We start from the raw sequence: 18,248 nt of genomic DNA on the forward strand, positions 1-18,248 counted from the left end.
CTAGGTGAGATTCGATGAAGAATAGATAGGGAGAAGAGTTCACGGTTCTGGTTGGTCATGGATCTCAATTATTTACGCAAACCTGATCTGTTGATGCTATGCGCAAAATTTATTAATTGATTTGTGGGGTTTAACGTCCCACAACCCCCATATCATTATGAGAGACGCCGTAGTGGGGGGCTCCGGAAATTCCAATCACCTGGGGTTCTTTAACGTGCACCCAAATCTGAGCACACGGGTCTACAACATTTCCACCTCCATCAGAAATGCAGCCGCCAAAGCCGGGATTCGATCCAGCGACCTGCGGGTCAGCAGCCTGCTATGCGCGAAATTGGGAGTGGACTTGGGGAACGCCGTACTGAGGCCGCACATCATTTAGGCATTAGTTGCCTTAGAAGTAGATGACAGCCAGCTCCAAGAATCCTGAGAAATTGTTAGAGTGTGCCACGCAAACGAGGAAAAGAGCAGGGCTGAAGAGAAAGAGCGTCAGGCAATCGAGAAAAATAGGCGTGCCGATGAAAAGGAGAAGCTATTTCTTGAGGAGGAGAAGGGAAGAAATGAAAGGCAGGAAGGTCAACCAGACGCACGTCCGGTTTGCTACCCTGCACTGGGGGAAGGGGTCAGGGGATTAAAGGAGAAGAGAGAGAGAGAAGTGAAGGGCAACGTGTGTGTAGATGTGACCTTGTCCATTGCACGCTTATAAGCGGTCGCGTAGTCCGCTCGTCTTTAGAAAACTTAGCAATGCCCGCGTCGCTTTGCTGGCCTGCGACGCGTAGAGCCATGAACCAAGGATCTATATATACTTCTTGAGCTAAAATTAAAGCAGTTGGAGCTGAAATTGCCGAAAGTGAAGGACGGACGCACGACGCGTTTCCGACGCGAGGCGTGGACAGATTGGCAAAGTTTTCCAAACTTGAATAGAAAGTGGAAGGCCCAGATCCGGAGAAAGATGTCGAGCAGACGCTACTTGACTTTCCTGCTAAAAATAAGAAAAACAAGTGATTTAAAGAGCAGAAGCCGATTGCATGCTGTAAGTGCCTTCAACCGGGACATTTTTCCTCTGGTTTCCGAAATGAGCGTATTGTATTATTGATGGATATGTGGTGTTTAACGTCCCCAAACCACTATATGGTTATGAAAGACGCCGTAGTGGACGGCTGCGGAAATTTCGACCACCTGGGGTTTTTTAACGTGCACCCAAATCTGAGCACATGAGCCTACATCATCTTCTCAGCAAATCTTATTTTGTTTTGCCTGTATTGAGAGAGGCGAGGTGTCGTCAATGACTCAAAAATAAACAGAAAATTTTCAGGCGAAACCATTCTTCGCTTCTTCCTTGCATTGCAGCCATTCAATAGCTCAGGTCGCTGCTTCGAATAACAAGCTTGTCTGAATGTATTTCGAACTCCATCTGGAAGTTCTTTAAAATTGTGATTAGTAAAAAAACACATTCTTTAGAACTTTGAGAATGGACGTTTTTACCAATGCGCTGGGTAGTGAATTCTTGTCCCTGTCGCCTGCCAACATTATTATATGTTTGAAGGTGCGCCTGGCAGGTCTTAGGGTGAGTTGTCTAGCGCTTGCGGGCTACTTTACCTGAGGAATCTCCTGTAAAGCTACCATGAAGGTTGAATTTCTGTTGAAAGCGAACCTGTAGGTCAGAATCGTTTGGTGTTCTCACAGCCGTCAAGAAAAGGGAAGCCAGCCATACAGCTGTGTGTGTTAACGGGTGCTGCTGAGTGGCCTTATCATAGCGCAGTTTCGGGGACGATCACGTTCCGTGGAAAAGATACAAAGCGTCGTAAGGCAAACAACCACCCCTACGACGTATTTCAATGTAAGAAGACATAAGCCACAGTTTGTCAATTGTATTACCAACGTTGTGCACAGAGTACCGTTGAAATATGGGAAAGTGTATACGTGGGCCAAACCGAGTGGTGCTTGAACGACAGGCTTCGCGAACACCAGTATAATGTCACGAAAGCCTTTAGTGGCCATCTGGGTATTCAGTGCAAGAAGTGCGGCTGCAGTTTTCATTTTAGTAAATGTGACGTGTTAGTCACTAACCGGAACCATCTAACGCGAGAAATTATCGAGACGCACAAGATTGATCGGTTAAAAGATGGACGTGTAAGCTCTCCTTCAGTTTTATTATCAGACAAGGAAACTGGGTACCTATCTGCTGTTCAATAATGCTAGTCATTGTCGACACGTGCTCAGGACCTCTGCAACGGCGTCCCTTTTGTATCTTTTCTCTCATCTTCTTTTTTTTTTCATGTTCTTTTTGATGTTATTTATATCATTGACGAGGATGGCTACGTGGATATACATTTATTTACGTTCTTCACCGCAATAAAACTTCAGTAGCCAGTCAGCGCTTCGTCTGTAGTGTGTGCGTCTCGGTTGTCATCGTCTTTCGCGCTGCTACCACAAGTTGACCCTTTAAACAATAGGTGGAAAGCAAGAAACCTGCCGCCCGCAAAAGACTGTGCGCTACGGCGCCCGTCTGCATCAACTTCCGGTTCAAGACGCCGTGCCGCCACACGGGCATTCTCGCCAGTGCCTTCGCTTTCTCCGTGTTCAACCCAGCAGTCGCAGCCTCATTTTATATACGCATTACTGCAGAATACCTTGGAGAGCTATGCATAGTAGTTCAATGCAGTGACTGCGGCATAATATAAAGGTAGGAGCGGCAATTCCTTCATTTATGTGGCATGCACTTCTGCACACATGCACGTTGTTTTGCAGCTAATGGAGCACATGTTTTGTGACATAAAAGTTTGCTGCACTATATATATATATATCGTCATGAAATGTCCATTCAATCTGCCTTCTTGTTGCGAACTTGTAGAATATTTATTTACGTTTTTTGTTGCAAATACACCATCTCAGGTTCTAAATGTACTGAATAGCAATACTAAAATATTTATTGCTTTAAAAGGGAACAACTATGACAATTTGTCGTTTATTTTACGCCTCTGAATCTAACTTTACGCAAGATTTCCCGCAGTGGTGGTCTAGTGGTTATGTTGATCGACTGCTAACCCGAAGGTCGGGGGATCGAATCCCGGCTGCGGCGGCTGCATTTCCGATGGAGGCGGAGACGCTTCGGTCCCGTGAACTTCAATTTAGGGGCACGTTAAAGAACCCCAGGTGGTCGAAATGTCCGGATCCCTCCATTACGGCGTCTCTCATAATCATATGGTGGTTTTGGGACGTTAAACTCCATGTAGTATTATAACTTTAGGTGATAGGTCGTTCCTAGCTCACGTGTACGCTTGAAGGTTGTCTTTCGGTGCATGAGAAGTTTTGCGCACTCGACATAAATTTGTCTTTGAGGGAGAGTGAAAATTTATTAGAAGGCAGTGAAGTCGCCCTGACCTAATTTGCCCGTTTCATTAAAAAGTATCGGCACCTCACGCTAGCAAGTCTCTGAAATACTATAGGCGACGCCACACAATGCAGCTCGTGGCTTCAAAAGCAACGCCGATTGTTTTACGTCCTAAAGTACCCAAAACTGAGCGGCTGTTTCGTTCCGTTGGCCTTTTACACGCTCAGCAGTTTCCCAAAATTTAACAACAAATAGGGTATGCAATATATGCAATTGCAAAGATACTGCATCAGCGAACTTTGTCAGACGGAGTGCTTTTGTAGGATATCTTTGAGCGATTGCGAAACGTACGTTTACATTTGGCAGCGCGTGCTCATATGTGTGTAATTCAAAGGCGGCCACTGTTTGTTCTGGAAAACGCTATATCAAACTAACTCGACAACCATCTTGCGACAAGGATGAGAAAGGAAAGACGGACTACAGAGCTTTTTTTCGTCCTCGTTCACGTCGCGCTAAAATCATTCAAAACAAAAGCGCACCAACTCGCACAATTGACGGTTCTGATGATAATTCGACAAAACAGTACTGTGTGTCTCGAACCATAACCGCATATCTACACTCGCATGCTGCGTTCGAGACCCATCTCTCACCGTCTCCTGTGTTTTCCAATTTACACTTCTCGCTTCGCTCTACAAAATGCGAAATATCTTGTAATAAATTCATGAAAGAACCAGTAACAAACGCGTCTCAGAGGAGCACGCGTTTCCTTCCCTATTACAGTGAGCAGTACACACCTTGAAGCAGCGAAGTGCTAGGCCTCAAACCGATAGCACCGTAGCGGACGACGCGCCGTTTTGCTATCTACCTGTTGAGAGAATATGCCACTGGTTTGACGACACGACCCGATTTCGTCGACTGCCTTTGACTTGACGCCGCGTTCGATTCTAAGCAATGAAACTCAGTGCGCGCTGAGGGCTGGCTTGAACTTTTACGCACTGTTAGCACGTTCAAAAGGGGATGCTGTCAGAGCTCAGAAAGCTTCCTAGTTTCGCAAACCTCGGGCTATCCTGCATAGCACCCATGTTTTAGTGTTTGAAGTCAGGACAATATGAAATGATCTGTGGGATGTCCCAACATAACTCATTTGTAAAGCAGCTGTGTATAAATACTTTCATGCTCAACAGCTCATGTGCGCTACGTCACAACAATACAGTTGTGAGTCATGACACCTTCGTATGATTACCTGTATGCGCTGCTGGAACTCGACGACATGGCACTTGGAAGAGTCCCGCTTCAGGGAATCGGTGAGCTCGCGCACCTGCTGATTGATCAGATGCAACTCCTCGTTGAACTTGCTCATCTGCGAATCTTGGTGTGATTTGCGCAGACTGGCTGCCAGCAGCGCGCCCTGGTTGTCCACCAGTGAGTGGATTTTGTCGCGGTCCAGCACTGCCGCCTCGCTCGGTTCCTGTACATTTAATCAAGCAATTGTCTCATTGTAGATCCAGCTGCGAGTAAGTATTGCCACTGCGGCACATGGCATATGTAACCACACAAGCGAGATAGATAAGTGTCGCGATGGAGTGGCACTGAGGTCAACTAGGCTGAGCACCGGTTGGCTACCTTGTACTGGGAATTCAGACAGAACTATGAGGGAGTCCTGTTTCTCTCGGGGAGAGGACGAAAGGTCATACTTAGCACAAACAAAGACATACAAGAAGCGTTGGTGATACAGTTCTTCGCGAGCGACCACATAGTTTGGCGAGTCTCAGAAAGCACCATAACAAGGCCACAAGCGCCAAGGTCTTTTCAGCAAAAGGCTATAGTCTAAGATCTCGTGATGATTCACAGAGGAGAAATTTTATAGTTTCTTTCAAGTCACTTGAACTGAAATTCCACTTTCTTCTCGCTCCAGTAGAAGCGAATAAGCGCATGTCAGAAAAAAACAAAAACTAAAAGATTCCTGGCATTTAGCAGCATTTCATACCATCCGGTAAATCCCGGCAACGGTTGCGATTTTATGTCTCGGTCTATAGCATATAGCGACTTCCACTTCCACATCATTAGATAGCTCTGTTCGCCGTTATACATTTTCAAAACAGCTGAAAGTGTCAATGCAGCTTTACATATGGCCAACGAGTGTATAAGTGGCATTATGCTTTCTGCTTGCTCAATCTAATTAAGCATATTATTTCATAGAGTTTCCTAAATATACACTAGAGGGAACTCTGGCGCTAGTGTCAATGGGAGCTGCAACGCACAGCGCTTTAGCGAGCTTGGGAATTATGGGTATGGCATGGATTTGCCTAGTCTTTGTACTTTACGTTCGTTCTGGTTTCGCGTGGTTTGAAGCTGCTTTGTCTCAAAACAACAATCCACAAATGTTCGGTGGCTACGCTCCACCACCTTAATTTTTCATGCTTACTAAAAACGGTTTGTTCTTTCATTGGAAACAAAACCAAAACACAGAAATAAGCGAAGCCACAAGTGTGTTCACGCAAGCACGAAGGCAAATCTATTAACCCATAATTTCTGTGGTCACTGAACGATCCCAGTGCCACAGTACGCTCTGGTTAATTTCAGGAAACTCTTTTTTTCTCAGTCAGCGTGACTTAATGTCCTAAAAAATGCATGTTGTACTTACAGTTTTGTCGACTAACAATGCCAACATTTCTGCTCGTTGCTTAGCCTCCGCCAGTACAGCTTCGTGTTCATGGGTTTCTTGAAGTTTCTTCTCCAGCTGAAAAAGCCAGACCACCATGTAAGTAAAGCGCAACTAGAATACTTACGATATTTGATAGAGCTCTCACCTGCGAAAAGTAGTCGAAAAAGCTTATCATGGCCCTGACCAAGTCTTGGTACTGAGAAATGTTTTTCTGAAAGCTCTGCTGAGTTGAACGCAGTTGTTGGACAAGGTGGTCCTTCCTTTGAAGCGTATACGTCGCTTCGATCCTGGCATCCAGCTCTGCCTGTATTGTCTGGAATGTAAATGAAGTCATTTATGCTTTTAAAAACTGTAAACGTTAATCCGAATGAAACAAAGCTGCTTGTACAACTTTTTTAGCTCATCTAGTTAAGATAGCTACAGAGTTCCTGGGTGCTTTTGTCATATCTGTGCAGACGGTACCACGTTTAGGATTCCTGGCACATAAATCATAAATGGTGAGATTCGTGAATATTTGAAAATCAGTATTTATACGTCTCGTTTTGCTGTTTCAAGTGCATTCTTAACTGATTGCCAGTTACTTAACAGCTTGAGAATACACATCTGCTAATTTATTCAACTTACTTTTTAAATGCGAAGCATTTCCGTACCAAAAGCACTTTGGGCGTTAAGAATATTATTATTTATTATTTACTGTTCTATACAACGTTTTTATATCTATCAAATAACTTTTTGTTTCATTCATTCGTTTATTTCTGTTGTAAAAAATTGGGAGATTGGCAGGGGTCAATAAAAAAGCTGCTATGGAATTCCAAGAAAAAAAGAAGGCTGACCAGCTCCACGCCAACTCCAGGCTTGGCACTACAAATTGTTTCATGCCGGTGTCCAAAACGGCTCAGCTGACGTACTTCTGTCACGGAAGTGACGTTGAAATAAGATATACTAATAGCTTGCAAAGAATAAATCCAGAAGGCAAGCATCTGTCGCGTGGAGTCCAACAAGCAATTCCTCAGTCTCAGCGCCCGGCGCTACTTACTATGCCTCAGAGCGTACGTTGGCGCGAAGGCTAACGGCCCGCCATTTATATACACCATACACCGCTTGGCAGTCCTCAGAGCTTCGTAATTTTAACGCGTTTTTTATCAGTGGCGAGATGGCGCGACGGGCTCACGTTGGGCGTGCTCTAACGGTCGTCGCCTCGACGAAGCACCGCCTCCACCGAGTGTGGAACGTGACTTTGCAATTTGTCACTGTTGCTGAGACAACGCACAATAAACGTTCAACTACTGCTGTAAGGACACGTTTCACTTTTGTATTATACCGATTTCTATAAAGGGTGATTTGCCGCGTTTTTTTCTTTTCTTTTCTTTTCTTTTTTCTTTTGCATTTGTCAAAGCAACTTTAGCTTTCTGCTGTTGAAAAAAGCTACTTTAAGGGTTTTAGTTTAAATTATTCTGGGTTTTATTTTTTTCTCCTCTGCTCACTTTTGAAAAGCGCTGGAGCTCACGTAGGTGGTACAACACTCTGTACGTACTACACTTAATCAATAAATGACTTAAATGAAATTATTAAATTGTATAGACACAAAAAACGCTTGAATGTTTATTTATGTGTAAAGTATCAGGGTTCGCACTAATAACTATTCATGACAATGATCTTTTTTAAATGTTCCTAATGCCCTCTTTGATCCCTCATTGACCTCAAGCACAGACTGCATTTGGTGGTCATCGAACCAATATTGCAAAATATGTTTACCTATCCTGGCTGCGGCGGCTGATTTCTGATGGTGGCGGAAATGTTGTAGGCCCGTGTGCTCAGATTTGGGTGCACGTTTAAGAACCCCCAGGGGGTCGACATTTCTGGAGCCCTTCACTACGGCGTCTCTCATAATCATATGGTGGTTTTAGAACGTTCAACCCCACAAATCAATCAATCAATCAATGAAAATATGTTTTCCGGAAATTTCAGCGTGCTTGATCACACTTTGATCAACGCGTGAGTATCGCCTCAAAAAATGAGCCACACATACCCTGACAAGAGGCATCAACGTGTCCAGATGTCGTCCCAGGTACTGCGCGATGGTTTCTGCACGATTCAGTTCTCGGGGTATGGCAGGGTACAGTTCTGACTCAATCTTCACTGCCGACTCCATAGTCTGCGTTCAAAAAATATTCTAAAGTTACGCAATGCTGAAGAACACAATCACAAACAAACTCATGATATGAACACCACCACCACCTGAAGATAGAGGGACGCATACGTACAAACTAGGCTAAAAAACCAGAAGCATAAACTTCAAGTTCTAAGTTAAAGCAAGGAACGCAACTCAGCCGCAGCGGAACAAGCGGCAATAGCTCTCACCACCAGCACATGTAAAAACGCCGCGGTGATCTTCACTAACTCGCAAGCCGCTTGCCGGAATTATGCGAAGGGCCGCGTCTCAGCCAATGCAATTAACATCCTGAAACGGCGAAGCTCTCCACTTCCATATACCTGCGTAGTCTGGCTTCTTGGACGCGAGAATCTACAGGGAAATGAAGCGGCCCATGCCGCTGCCCGCTAGCACGTTAGCCGGGCTGCCCTGGGACCAAAGGATACCAGATTCATGGCTGAAGAAATGGAGGTAGTAGAAAACACCGACTAATCGCTACTTCAACACTAAAAACTCGAGCGATGAGTGTAACCTCCACCCTATCCAAAACTGACCAGCGAAAAAAGCGTGATCTTCAGACGGCTGCAAAGCAACACGTACATACATGGAATAATAATGCACCACCTCAACCCAACGACACGTAGCTACGTGTGCCCGCTCTGCAGCATACCGGACACCTTGGCACACTTTCTCCTGGAATGCCAGTGCCATGCAAACTACGACATGCAACCGGAGCGGGGCCAAGCACCAAGAATGAACGACCTTCAGCTAATTGAAGCGTGGGAGGCCAAGATCATCTTCGAGAACCTGGAAGATGAGCGACAACTCATCGTCAGGGCCAAGAGGGCAATCAAAGCCAGAGGGTTCGTGGACTAGGAAACCTGGTGATACCGGGCATCGCTCGGAACACTGTTTCAAAATAAACGTTTATTTCTCTCTCTCTCTTTCTCTAAGTTAAAGCAATAAAGGGCGATAAGAAAGTAGGAATTCATACTTCAGTGTGTATTTCGTTTATCATTAGGTACTGGCAAAGGGGCTTAGGTTCAAGCCTGTTGGAGTGGTTCTTACTTTTTGAGCGTCCTTGATCAGTTGCTCTGTGTTGCTGCCAGGATTGTTCTTCAGCTGATGGCACTGGTCCAGTGTTTCTTGAATGTGGCGCAAAGCTTTCGTGACATCTAAGCACGTGTCCTGAATCTTGGAACAAAAGGTATGAAAATGGCTTGTATTAGTCATAATTTAAGGAACACTTTGACATCACTCACTCTTTGGGCATCATGCAGAAAATTGTTTGCGTTGTGATCAAACTGCATAAAATTTTCGTTGATTGAAGCTTGGCGTTCAGGTCCGGCGTCGCTTATAGTCTTTAAATCTTCCATCAACTGAAAAGATATACCACAGCAAGGTAAACGACGAGTTTCTTTACGCCTGTATGTGTTTCTTATCTACCTGAGTAGACAGCTTGCAGCAGCTCAGGTATCGTTGGGCGATTCGAATGCGCTGCTCCAAGAGGTTGCGCAGATGCTGCCACAGCTGAAGAAGATCCTTGGACCTGGAGTCGTCCTGCGCTAGTAAAATCGTCAACTGTGGCTCTCTAGCTTGCAGCTCGTTCAGCATCTTCTGGTGTCTTTGCAGGAAGTCGTGAGCCGCTGCCGCTCCAGTGTCAAGCCGGCTGTTACGCTCCAGGAACGTCTGTACAACTTCAATGCACCACTTGTACAGCTGCGTAAAGACACCCACTAAGCACGCCAAAGAACACTGGTTTCATGCGATGTCTAACGCTACTCACACTATTGCACTGCGTCAAGAAGCTAATCGTTCGCTCGCTGCTCTCCACGACGTCCGCCGCTTTTTGCTCGTACATCTGCCTCACTTGCAGGTGCCGGCATTGCAGTTCGTCGACCTGCGAATGGGTTTTCATGTCAGAAAGCATGTGCTTTCGCTCTTTGCGAATATGACCTTCTCTTGAACGCCGCCGGTGCCGACAGACAAGCGGGTCAGAATGCCATGACCGAGAGAAAGGGGTCTCTCGACGCACGCATCCAAAAGCGTGGTCGCTGCAGCCAAGTCTTGAACGGGGCCTTGGGAAACTTGAATTTGGAGCTGGTCCAATTTGTTAAGCGCCTGCCAAAACAAACCAATTCAAGTTTTAGAACAACTAACAAAATTGAAAATGCGGGGACACGGAGAGCTCACCGTTTGAGCTTCGTTGAAGAATTCCACAGCCTCCTTGAGGTCCCTCTTCCGGGCCTCATCGCGTTCAATACGGCTTGTCACTCGTGCCATCAAGTCGAAGGCATGTGCTTCGACCTCAGCGTCTTGAATTTGCTTGGCAGACTTGAGCAGTTTGAGCATTCGATCTCGCAATTTCTCGTTCGCAGAGGCGATCCTTGTCGTGTGCTCGTGGAGAAGAATTTCGCTGCTCGCCGGGGAATCACCCAAGGCTGTATCTTTGGGGCTGTGCTCCAGTTGACGCTCCACCTAAAATTAGATTAGCGTTCGCCCTATGCTTTCCTGCAGGAAAGGCACCTACCTCATCAAGTTCCTTGTTCAGTAGCAAAGCTTTGAGCCGCTTCTCGAGCGCTTCTTTCCTTGCTTCGCACAGCAGTCCTAACTTGCGTCTCTGGTCCTGGAGGTTTTCGTGCTGGCTCTCGAGGGCCGCTATTGCAGCCAGGGCGGCAGCCGGCTGCAAGGGCCGCGAGTCGCCTGTGTTGGCTACCTCCTTGAGTGTCTGCAGCAGGTTCTGGAATGGCTGGAGGCTCCGCTTAGACGCCTCGAGGATGGCTGAGTGAATGGAGCCTCCAGTAACTTTTGGGGCATAGCGTGCGAGTCCGTGCAGAAACTTCACAGAGCATTCGCTTACCTTTGCGCGCTTCATTCAGCTTCTGCAGGCGAGCTTCGCATGCAGCCACGTGGTCCGGCAACACGGTGTCCGAGAATTCTTGCTCACCCTTAGCCAATTCATCTGATAGCTGCAAAAAGACGACAGTGCAAAAAACAAAGGGGGCCGTTGGTTTCGTAAAGATTTATGCTTTTTTTATTCGCAGGGTTTGATTCAAGGCGCACATACTAAGATACGAACGAAATAACAACCAAGGCCGAGTCTTTTGAAGACTAAGTTGATCCGCTTGGGAAAGGTACCAAGGAAGATAAACCACGATTCAAACAAACCACGAATAAATACCCGTACATACTTGGCTTTGGTAAAGCAGTGGGAAATTGGTGGGGTTAGAAAAAATGAAGCGATGAATCCATAACAAGCCTAATAACATTTTTCATAAGACGCCAACTTCAACGCGCACGTAGATTACAGGAATAAAACTGAAGATGCCCTATGGTCAGCAAGGTGTAGGGAGGTTTTCACAGAAAGTTTTGCTTCAATAAGTGACAGTAAAGAGTATACCTCCACTTCAAACTACAGATTATTTTGGGCTCACTTGCTTCAAGTGGCTGTATTTGCAAGACATTTCAAGGGCAATAGCACGCAAATATTCTTTGCCTCGTGCACTTAAATTATGCACCAGACACCCAATTTTTACAGAACATTTGCTACTACAATGAAGCTATTGCACTCGTGCATGTTGCGTGTTGCTCCATGCGTCCTGTCAGCATGTTTCCAGCAAAATGTACCGAAGGCTTCTGGCGTCGTGCGTCAATGACGGCTATCCTTGCTCACCTTTTTGGCAGCGGCATGGTATTGAACTGCAGTGTCCAGCACGATACTTCGGTGCTCCAACTGTGCATTCAGGTTCTTCCAAGCCAGACCAAGGTTGTGTGCCATAGCTGAGTACACCTGGAGAGTAGAAAATGTGGGCCATCAAATCAGTTTTTTGATTTCTTTTTACCTCTGGCATGACAGACAGTTCTATTAAAAGGTTGATCAGGAAACGTTTCTTGACCATTCTTGCACCAGCAAGACTATCCCCTAATTTGAGCAGACGTATAACACAGTTCCTTATGTGCTCAGTGGTACAAAGCTTCACATTGCCCTTTTCAGGCGCGAAGCTTTTTAGGGTGTGCGTCATTTCCTCCTCCGTTTATACGTATGTAGCCACATCTAGCTTATGAATTGCTCAATGGATGGCGTTGTGTATACATATCCTTGAAAATAATATACCTAGATGGCGTTAGCGATTTTAGAGGCGAGATGAACGGATTTTACAGACGGACGGATGGACAGACAGACAGACAGACAGACAGACAGACAGACAGACAGACAGACAGACAGACAGACAGACAGACAGACAGACAGACAGACAGACAGACAGATGGATGGACGGACGGACGGACAGACGGACGGACGGATGGACGGACAGACAGACAGACAGACAGACAGACGGACGGACGGACGGACGGACGGACGAACGGACAGAATGACGGACAGACAGACAGACAGATGATTCGCGTTTTACCGATAAAACCTCCGAAGCTTCGCTCCACTTATCATTCACTCCGTGGATATGCTGTGAATTTTATGACTCTTACCACTTGTCAGCTCGAGAGCCTTATTCTTATAATCTGTGAGAAAAAGCGCACGATTTGAGAATCATGGCTTGTATTTGGAGCATAACCTCCACCATTCGTTGCCATTTCGAAGTGATTGAGGTCACAGTAAATAAAAAAATTCTGATGTGGCATTATTGAAGTGAAGTCAGTGCTTGTGTCGTGCACTGACGTGTTTGCGTGTTCTTTTGTCGCTGATCGTGAGGAACTATTATTTACCATCCAGCTTTCTGTATGATGTAAAAGTCAGAGTGCGGTTAACTATAGGTTATGCCTGTATTCCTACCTCGTAAAATGAGGGAGCGGGAACAGGGCCGACAAAGCAAATTGAAACTGAGGAATACAGGTAAAAGAAGTGATGAACGGGTACACAAAATAACGTTGATTGTGCAATCACTACCGACCGCAGAGCTCAGTTGTCTTCAGAAAGTGAAGCAGTGCTCTTATGCCCCTAAACACAGAGAGCGGTGGAGGCCGTGTTTACATTTTTATTCTGATAGCAATTACATGGATACTCTCGGCGGGTTCTTGCCACCACCGTCATTTCCGTACATGTGTGTGTATGCATACATTAAATCCACAAATAAAAATAATTCAGAAGAAATTTTTTGAAGCGCACGAACCCGTATTCAAACCTGCGGTTCCTCACTGTCGTCAAACCTTCCCCAGGATGCTAACGGCAGAATACAAACATACGTGGCATTGGGTGGAAGGCACAGGACGCCACACACGGCGAAATTAGAATTGTTCTGGACGTGCATCCGCTACACATTACCCACGCTGCGTTTGCGTCATTTCGCTGGCGACCCACGCTAGCTTTCGATTCTTATGTTGTCGCGCCGGTGGCCGTTCGATCAGCAAAAAAGCAGAACGCCCCGTAGCTCTTGGTGAGATGAGCTCATGGGGACGCTTTGGCTTTTGCAGGCTTATGAGATAGGAGGGAAGAAACGAGACGGCTGAAGCAGAATCTTCAAACATATTCAATCAACGCGAGTGCAAGAGTCCGAGAACGGCTTGCGTTCTGCGCATGCCCCCTGGTGGTTCGCTAATTTCTTGATTCCCGTAATTCTTTGGGTTCCCAATTCTAAGGGCGCGTTCACACTGAGCATTCCAGCCGCCGAAAGTGTGCTGAATCTGATTTGGCGGTGGCCATATCTGCCGAAAGGGCCCTTTCGGCGCTGACCGCTATCAGACCATTTTTTTTCAGCGTCTGCCGCCGAATCGGTCGCCGTGGACCAATAGGAGTGCCAGTCGCACAATTTTTGACAAAAGGCAGTCAAGCCCTACTCGCTTGTCATGTCGCAGTGCACGTAACTGAATGTTGTAACCAACGGGAGTTTAACATATTATGTGCCTACTTCTCAGTGCCTACACTCTTCGCCGACCGAGCTTGTCGTTGGCGTGACCGAACTTGTCGCGGTCTTGCAAAGCAAGACGAACCCACCAACGCCGCTGGCTTTTGGCGGTTTTTTCTACTCTTCATGCATTACAAGATAGCTACTTGCCTGAAAAGTAAGCTGTACTGCTTCTTCTTGCTTCTGCGTACGAGAATCATCGAAGACTAGACCACCAGACAGTCTAATGGCGTTCCGAGCCACGACAACAACCGGGTGACAGCACATCCATCCCGCGTTCGCCCCGTGGTAGATGGCATATTCGGCGGCGTGGGGTGCGTCCAGTGTGAACGACGCTGTGTTTCGGCGGCAGGAGAATTTCGCTCGCTCTAGAAAGCGGATGCTTCAGGGTGAACTAAGGGTAAAACTGTATAGTGATTCGCCGGATTTGGGATGTTACTATCGCATTCATTGCTTCGCCCTTGCGGTAATACTGGGACTTTTTCTGCAGTGAGCGCTTTGTTGCCAAGTCAGTTAAACGCGGCATCTGATTGCCATTTTCACCGTTGAAACGAGGGCAGTATATGGTCAGACGTATACTGCAGTCTCGTCCCAATGACAAAATGTACGAATGCAATGGTAACCTCTCTGGCTAGAAAACATGTTGGCACAAGCAAGCCTCCTCTACAGCAGCCACTTACTTTGTGTATGTGTGTGTGTGTGTTTCGTACTTATGTGCCCACTGAGTCAATTATAAAAGAATAGTCGCATCACAATATCCGTGTTACAACATTGTATTGACATATTTTGTTTATTTTTGGAACGCGTTTTGTAATTTCATCTTTATGTTTTTCCCTTATTTTACGCTTTATTTCAAGAACAACAAACGTACTAACATGTAACATGGTTTAGTATACTATAGTACTCTTACCAACGAAAACACTTCACGGTACATTTAGTGTGAGAAAAAAGTCACAGCTTTGCCGCAAACGCGATGCAATGAACGCGATGGCAACAAATTGGAAGGTCACGCGAAGAATTGCAAGCAGATCGAAGCGTGTCCCGTGTTTCTCGCGCACAAATAACGCACGAAACCTACTCACAGGTACAGATGAACGCCAGCGTCTTAGCTGTTTCTTCGCTGTGCCTGAAAATCGTGCTCTTTTTGCAAATGGAGACTGTGCAACGGTTGCAGTGACCTTTGTGCACCCGGTAACTACAACAGAATAGTTCCGACAAAACCCAAAGGCTAGCCAAGACGTGCGACCCTCCGCACTACAAAATAAGCTCGCGCGCTCGAGCGTCCACCCCCTTATTCTCTACGGGGAGCAAAGTACGCGTGAGTATGGGTGGCTCATTCTAGCCACTCTAGCGTGGGAGATGAACTCGCGCCGCTTTTTGACAATGTGACGACACTAGGGTTCCTCGATGCGCGCGCCCCCTTGGAGGGTCGAACCACTCTTTGAAGGGGTGAGTGCCGCCTTCCGATCGGCGGCCGCCATTCGACTCCCCGTCTCGTCGTGGCTGGTTGAGTGAGACACGTGCGCGGCGTTTTTTCGGGCAAAATGCCTGGGTGTTGCGTGCCACAGTGCACAAACTACTTGTGAAATGACTACAGGATGTTCAGATTCCCGAAATGTCCGAAAAGGCGACTCTTGTGCCTTGTAAAGATCAAACGCGAGAAGTGGAAAAACATGAACTGTTCGTGTTTGTGCAGCGTAATTTATGCCATTTCAGCATTTTGAGAATTATAACTTAAAGGGCCACTCACCATGCCCCATACCAAATTTCAGTTCGACAGTGGAAGTTGTTGGGTGTCCGATGAGGAACATTTTGCCACATTTTTTTTAATCGGTTTATTGCCCAACAATGTAAGAAAACATGGTCTACAGTTCCCGTTTTTTTCACAGATAAGGCAATTTGTCCCCCTAGGGGAGTAGAAAAAATTGCAGCATATCTACGGGGTGAATGATAGAGAGTGGGGCGAAGCATTCGTCCGTCCATTCGCTCTTGCTTCCGTCCGTCCACGTGTCTGTCTGTGTAACCTTCCATGCGCCCATCCACCCAGCCGTGCGTGCGTCTGTTCGTGTGTCCACTCGTTCATCTGTGCGTCCGTCCCTGCGTTCGTCCATGCAGTCATCCGTGCGTCCGTCCATGCATCCATCCGTCCGTGCAGTCATCCGTGCGTCCGTCCATGCATCCGTCTGTGTGTCCATTCGTCCACACTCCAAGTCAACACTCCAAGTACCACCATCTCACATTTTTTTCATCATATATTCCGCATATAGAAGTACCGCCATCCAGCGGACATTCCAAGGACTAAACGAGAGGTGGCACACGCACACTTTCTTACGGCTTGCGCTTCGTGTCTACTTCCTACCTATAACCACCTCGAGTTCATGGTATATACTAGTTCACTGTATTCATGGCACTGCGGCCCAACGCTCGCTAAAACTTTCTAAAACCAAGGAAGTTACCCCCAGCGAGTATAACCTAGCAACCTTTTCTTGTCAGATAGTGCTCAATGTACATGCCAATGGCTGCTAATGAGGAATAAGAGACAGGAGAATTCGGCTTTTAGTTAACGCGCACACTGCGAATTTTTTATTGTTCAACAACGCACAGGAGAAATCTCCCACCGGCACCACCTTGCAGGTCAAAGCGTAAGACATGTTACGTACTACGACGAGGGACGAACGGATACTGCTTTAAGGAGCTTCGCCCCTAAAACCATGCTCTGCTTCAAATGTCCTGACAGATAATGTACCTGTAAGAAGCTTAAAAAGGAAGGACGTCGCGGCAGGAGCCACTTGCATTCTCTTCATTCGTTTAAGCACATCTTGCCCTTGACCTCCAGTGTACATGGCATGGTACAGGGGTTCAGGTAAAACAACATCACACACATCTTTGTACAACTTTTTGCGGGTCACTGAAAACAAATATTCATTGGCAAATCTAACAGATGAAAACCGTGCACTTAGAATAACCTCCTTAATGATACCCGCGGACAGCACCGGTCATGTCATTCGTGCTAACCACATATCCAGGTAAAGCCCGCATCAGTCTGAGTTGGCCCACTGTACGTAAGAAAGGATCCCTTGTGTAGCAAAAAAAAAATAACCTATTTACGACTTGACGTATGAAAAGATGTGGTAAACCCAGCCCTCCGCGTTTCACTCTACGAAACAGATTAGTTCGACTGAATCTCTCCCAGTTCGAGGCCCACAAGAACACTGTTTTCGAACAGTGTTTTCGAGGGCGACTGCCTGTAGTCTTTTCTTTGCCTCAAAACTTTGGTATGTGATACAAGTATACATTGCATTGTTCAAGGGCAAACATACAGAAGCTCCATTGCAACTATACAGCACACTGACCGACGGTAATTAGGCGTTTATTTCTTTATGTCATAAGAAATTTTGGTGAGATTTCTGCAATTTCTTGTTTAGACGCATATATTTTAATGTCTCAGTTCCTTTCAAAACCAACCAGACTGTAGCTAACGTGTTTACTGTGTTTGTTTTGTGCTTCGTGCGAATACAACGTCTATTTTACACGTTTTTTACAGTATAAACAGCAATATTAGCGGAACCAATTATATGGACGTCATTTAGACTATGCATCTCGCTAAGTGGTTAGTCATTTCCGCGTATGAAACATCGCGCTTATGAAGTGCACACTAAATAGTTTAGTTGTTTTTTTAACCGCATTGGACATATTTTCGGTCATTCTTGTTCACCTTCTACGACTAAAGCTACACTACTTCACTGTAGCCATACCGTGCGTTAGGCTTACGGCACCATCGCCAGTGTGCAATGGTCGTTTCAATAGAAGCGTTTCAATAGAATGCAGCATTTTGCACCATATAGGTGGATTTCTCGTGTAAGAAATCTTGAAGAAAACGGATTGGGGGCAGTGCAGGGCTGCAATGAAGGGCTCGGCGAGCCGTGAACACGCATAGTTAACTGCACTGAAGGAGTATGTTTAGGATGGCGAGAACTTGTGTTATCCCGACGGTGAGGTTATGAGCTCGCTCATATCTTGTGAAGAGGATTTGAAGGGAATCACATCCTGAGCAGACAACCTGTTCACCCTGATGACCCTTCTCAAAGCTGTAACTGAATATTCAATCATAAGGGCGAAGCGCTGCGTGCAGGCATGCCAGCAATAGAAGGGTTCTCTCGAAAAAATTATATCAAGTTATGCGCGAGTAAAGCTGCGCAGCCACCTGCGGCTGCTCGAAACAACGAGAACCAGTGGAAGTGGAAG

At 46.2% G+C, this 18,248-nt stretch overlaps 1 protein-coding gene across 1 annotated transcript in view; it reads right to left on the bottom strand.

Moving 5' to 3' along the window:
- Positions 1–18,248, bottom strand: part of LOC119176676 (uncharacterized) — a 322,419-nt gene that overhangs the window by 287,209 nt on the left and 16,962 nt on the right. The window contains exons 4-16 of the mRNA XM_075876363.1: positions 11,822–11,938; positions 11,009–11,117; positions 10,679–10,929; positions 10,342–10,626; positions 10,105–10,269; positions 9,935–10,048; positions 9,595–9,867; positions 9,411–9,527; positions 9,217–9,342; positions 8,026–8,151; positions 6,142–6,309; positions 5,976–6,071; positions 4,575–4,799 (exon numbers count right to left, since the gene is read on the bottom strand). Coding sequence (XP_075732478.1) covers positions 4,575–4,799; positions 5,976–6,071; positions 6,142–6,309; positions 8,026–8,151; positions 9,217–9,342; positions 9,411–9,527; positions 9,595–9,867; positions 9,935–10,048; positions 10,105–10,269; positions 10,342–10,626; positions 10,679–10,929; positions 11,009–11,117; positions 11,822–11,938 — 2,172 coding nt within the window. The remainder of the gene's footprint in view (positions 1–4,574; positions 4,800–5,975; positions 6,072–6,141; positions 6,310–8,025; positions 8,152–9,216; positions 9,343–9,410; positions 9,528–9,594; positions 9,868–9,934; positions 10,049–10,104; positions 10,270–10,341; positions 10,627–10,678; positions 10,930–11,008; positions 11,118–11,821; positions 11,939–18,248) is intronic.

The sequence above is a fragment of the Rhipicephalus microplus genome, chromosome X (genome assembly GCF_043290135.1).
Source record: "Rhipicephalus microplus isolate Deutch F79 chromosome X, USDA_Rmic, whole genome shotgun sequence".
In the NCBI taxonomy this organism is placed as follows: Eukaryota; Metazoa; Arthropoda; class Arachnida; order Ixodida; family Ixodidae; genus Rhipicephalus; species Rhipicephalus microplus.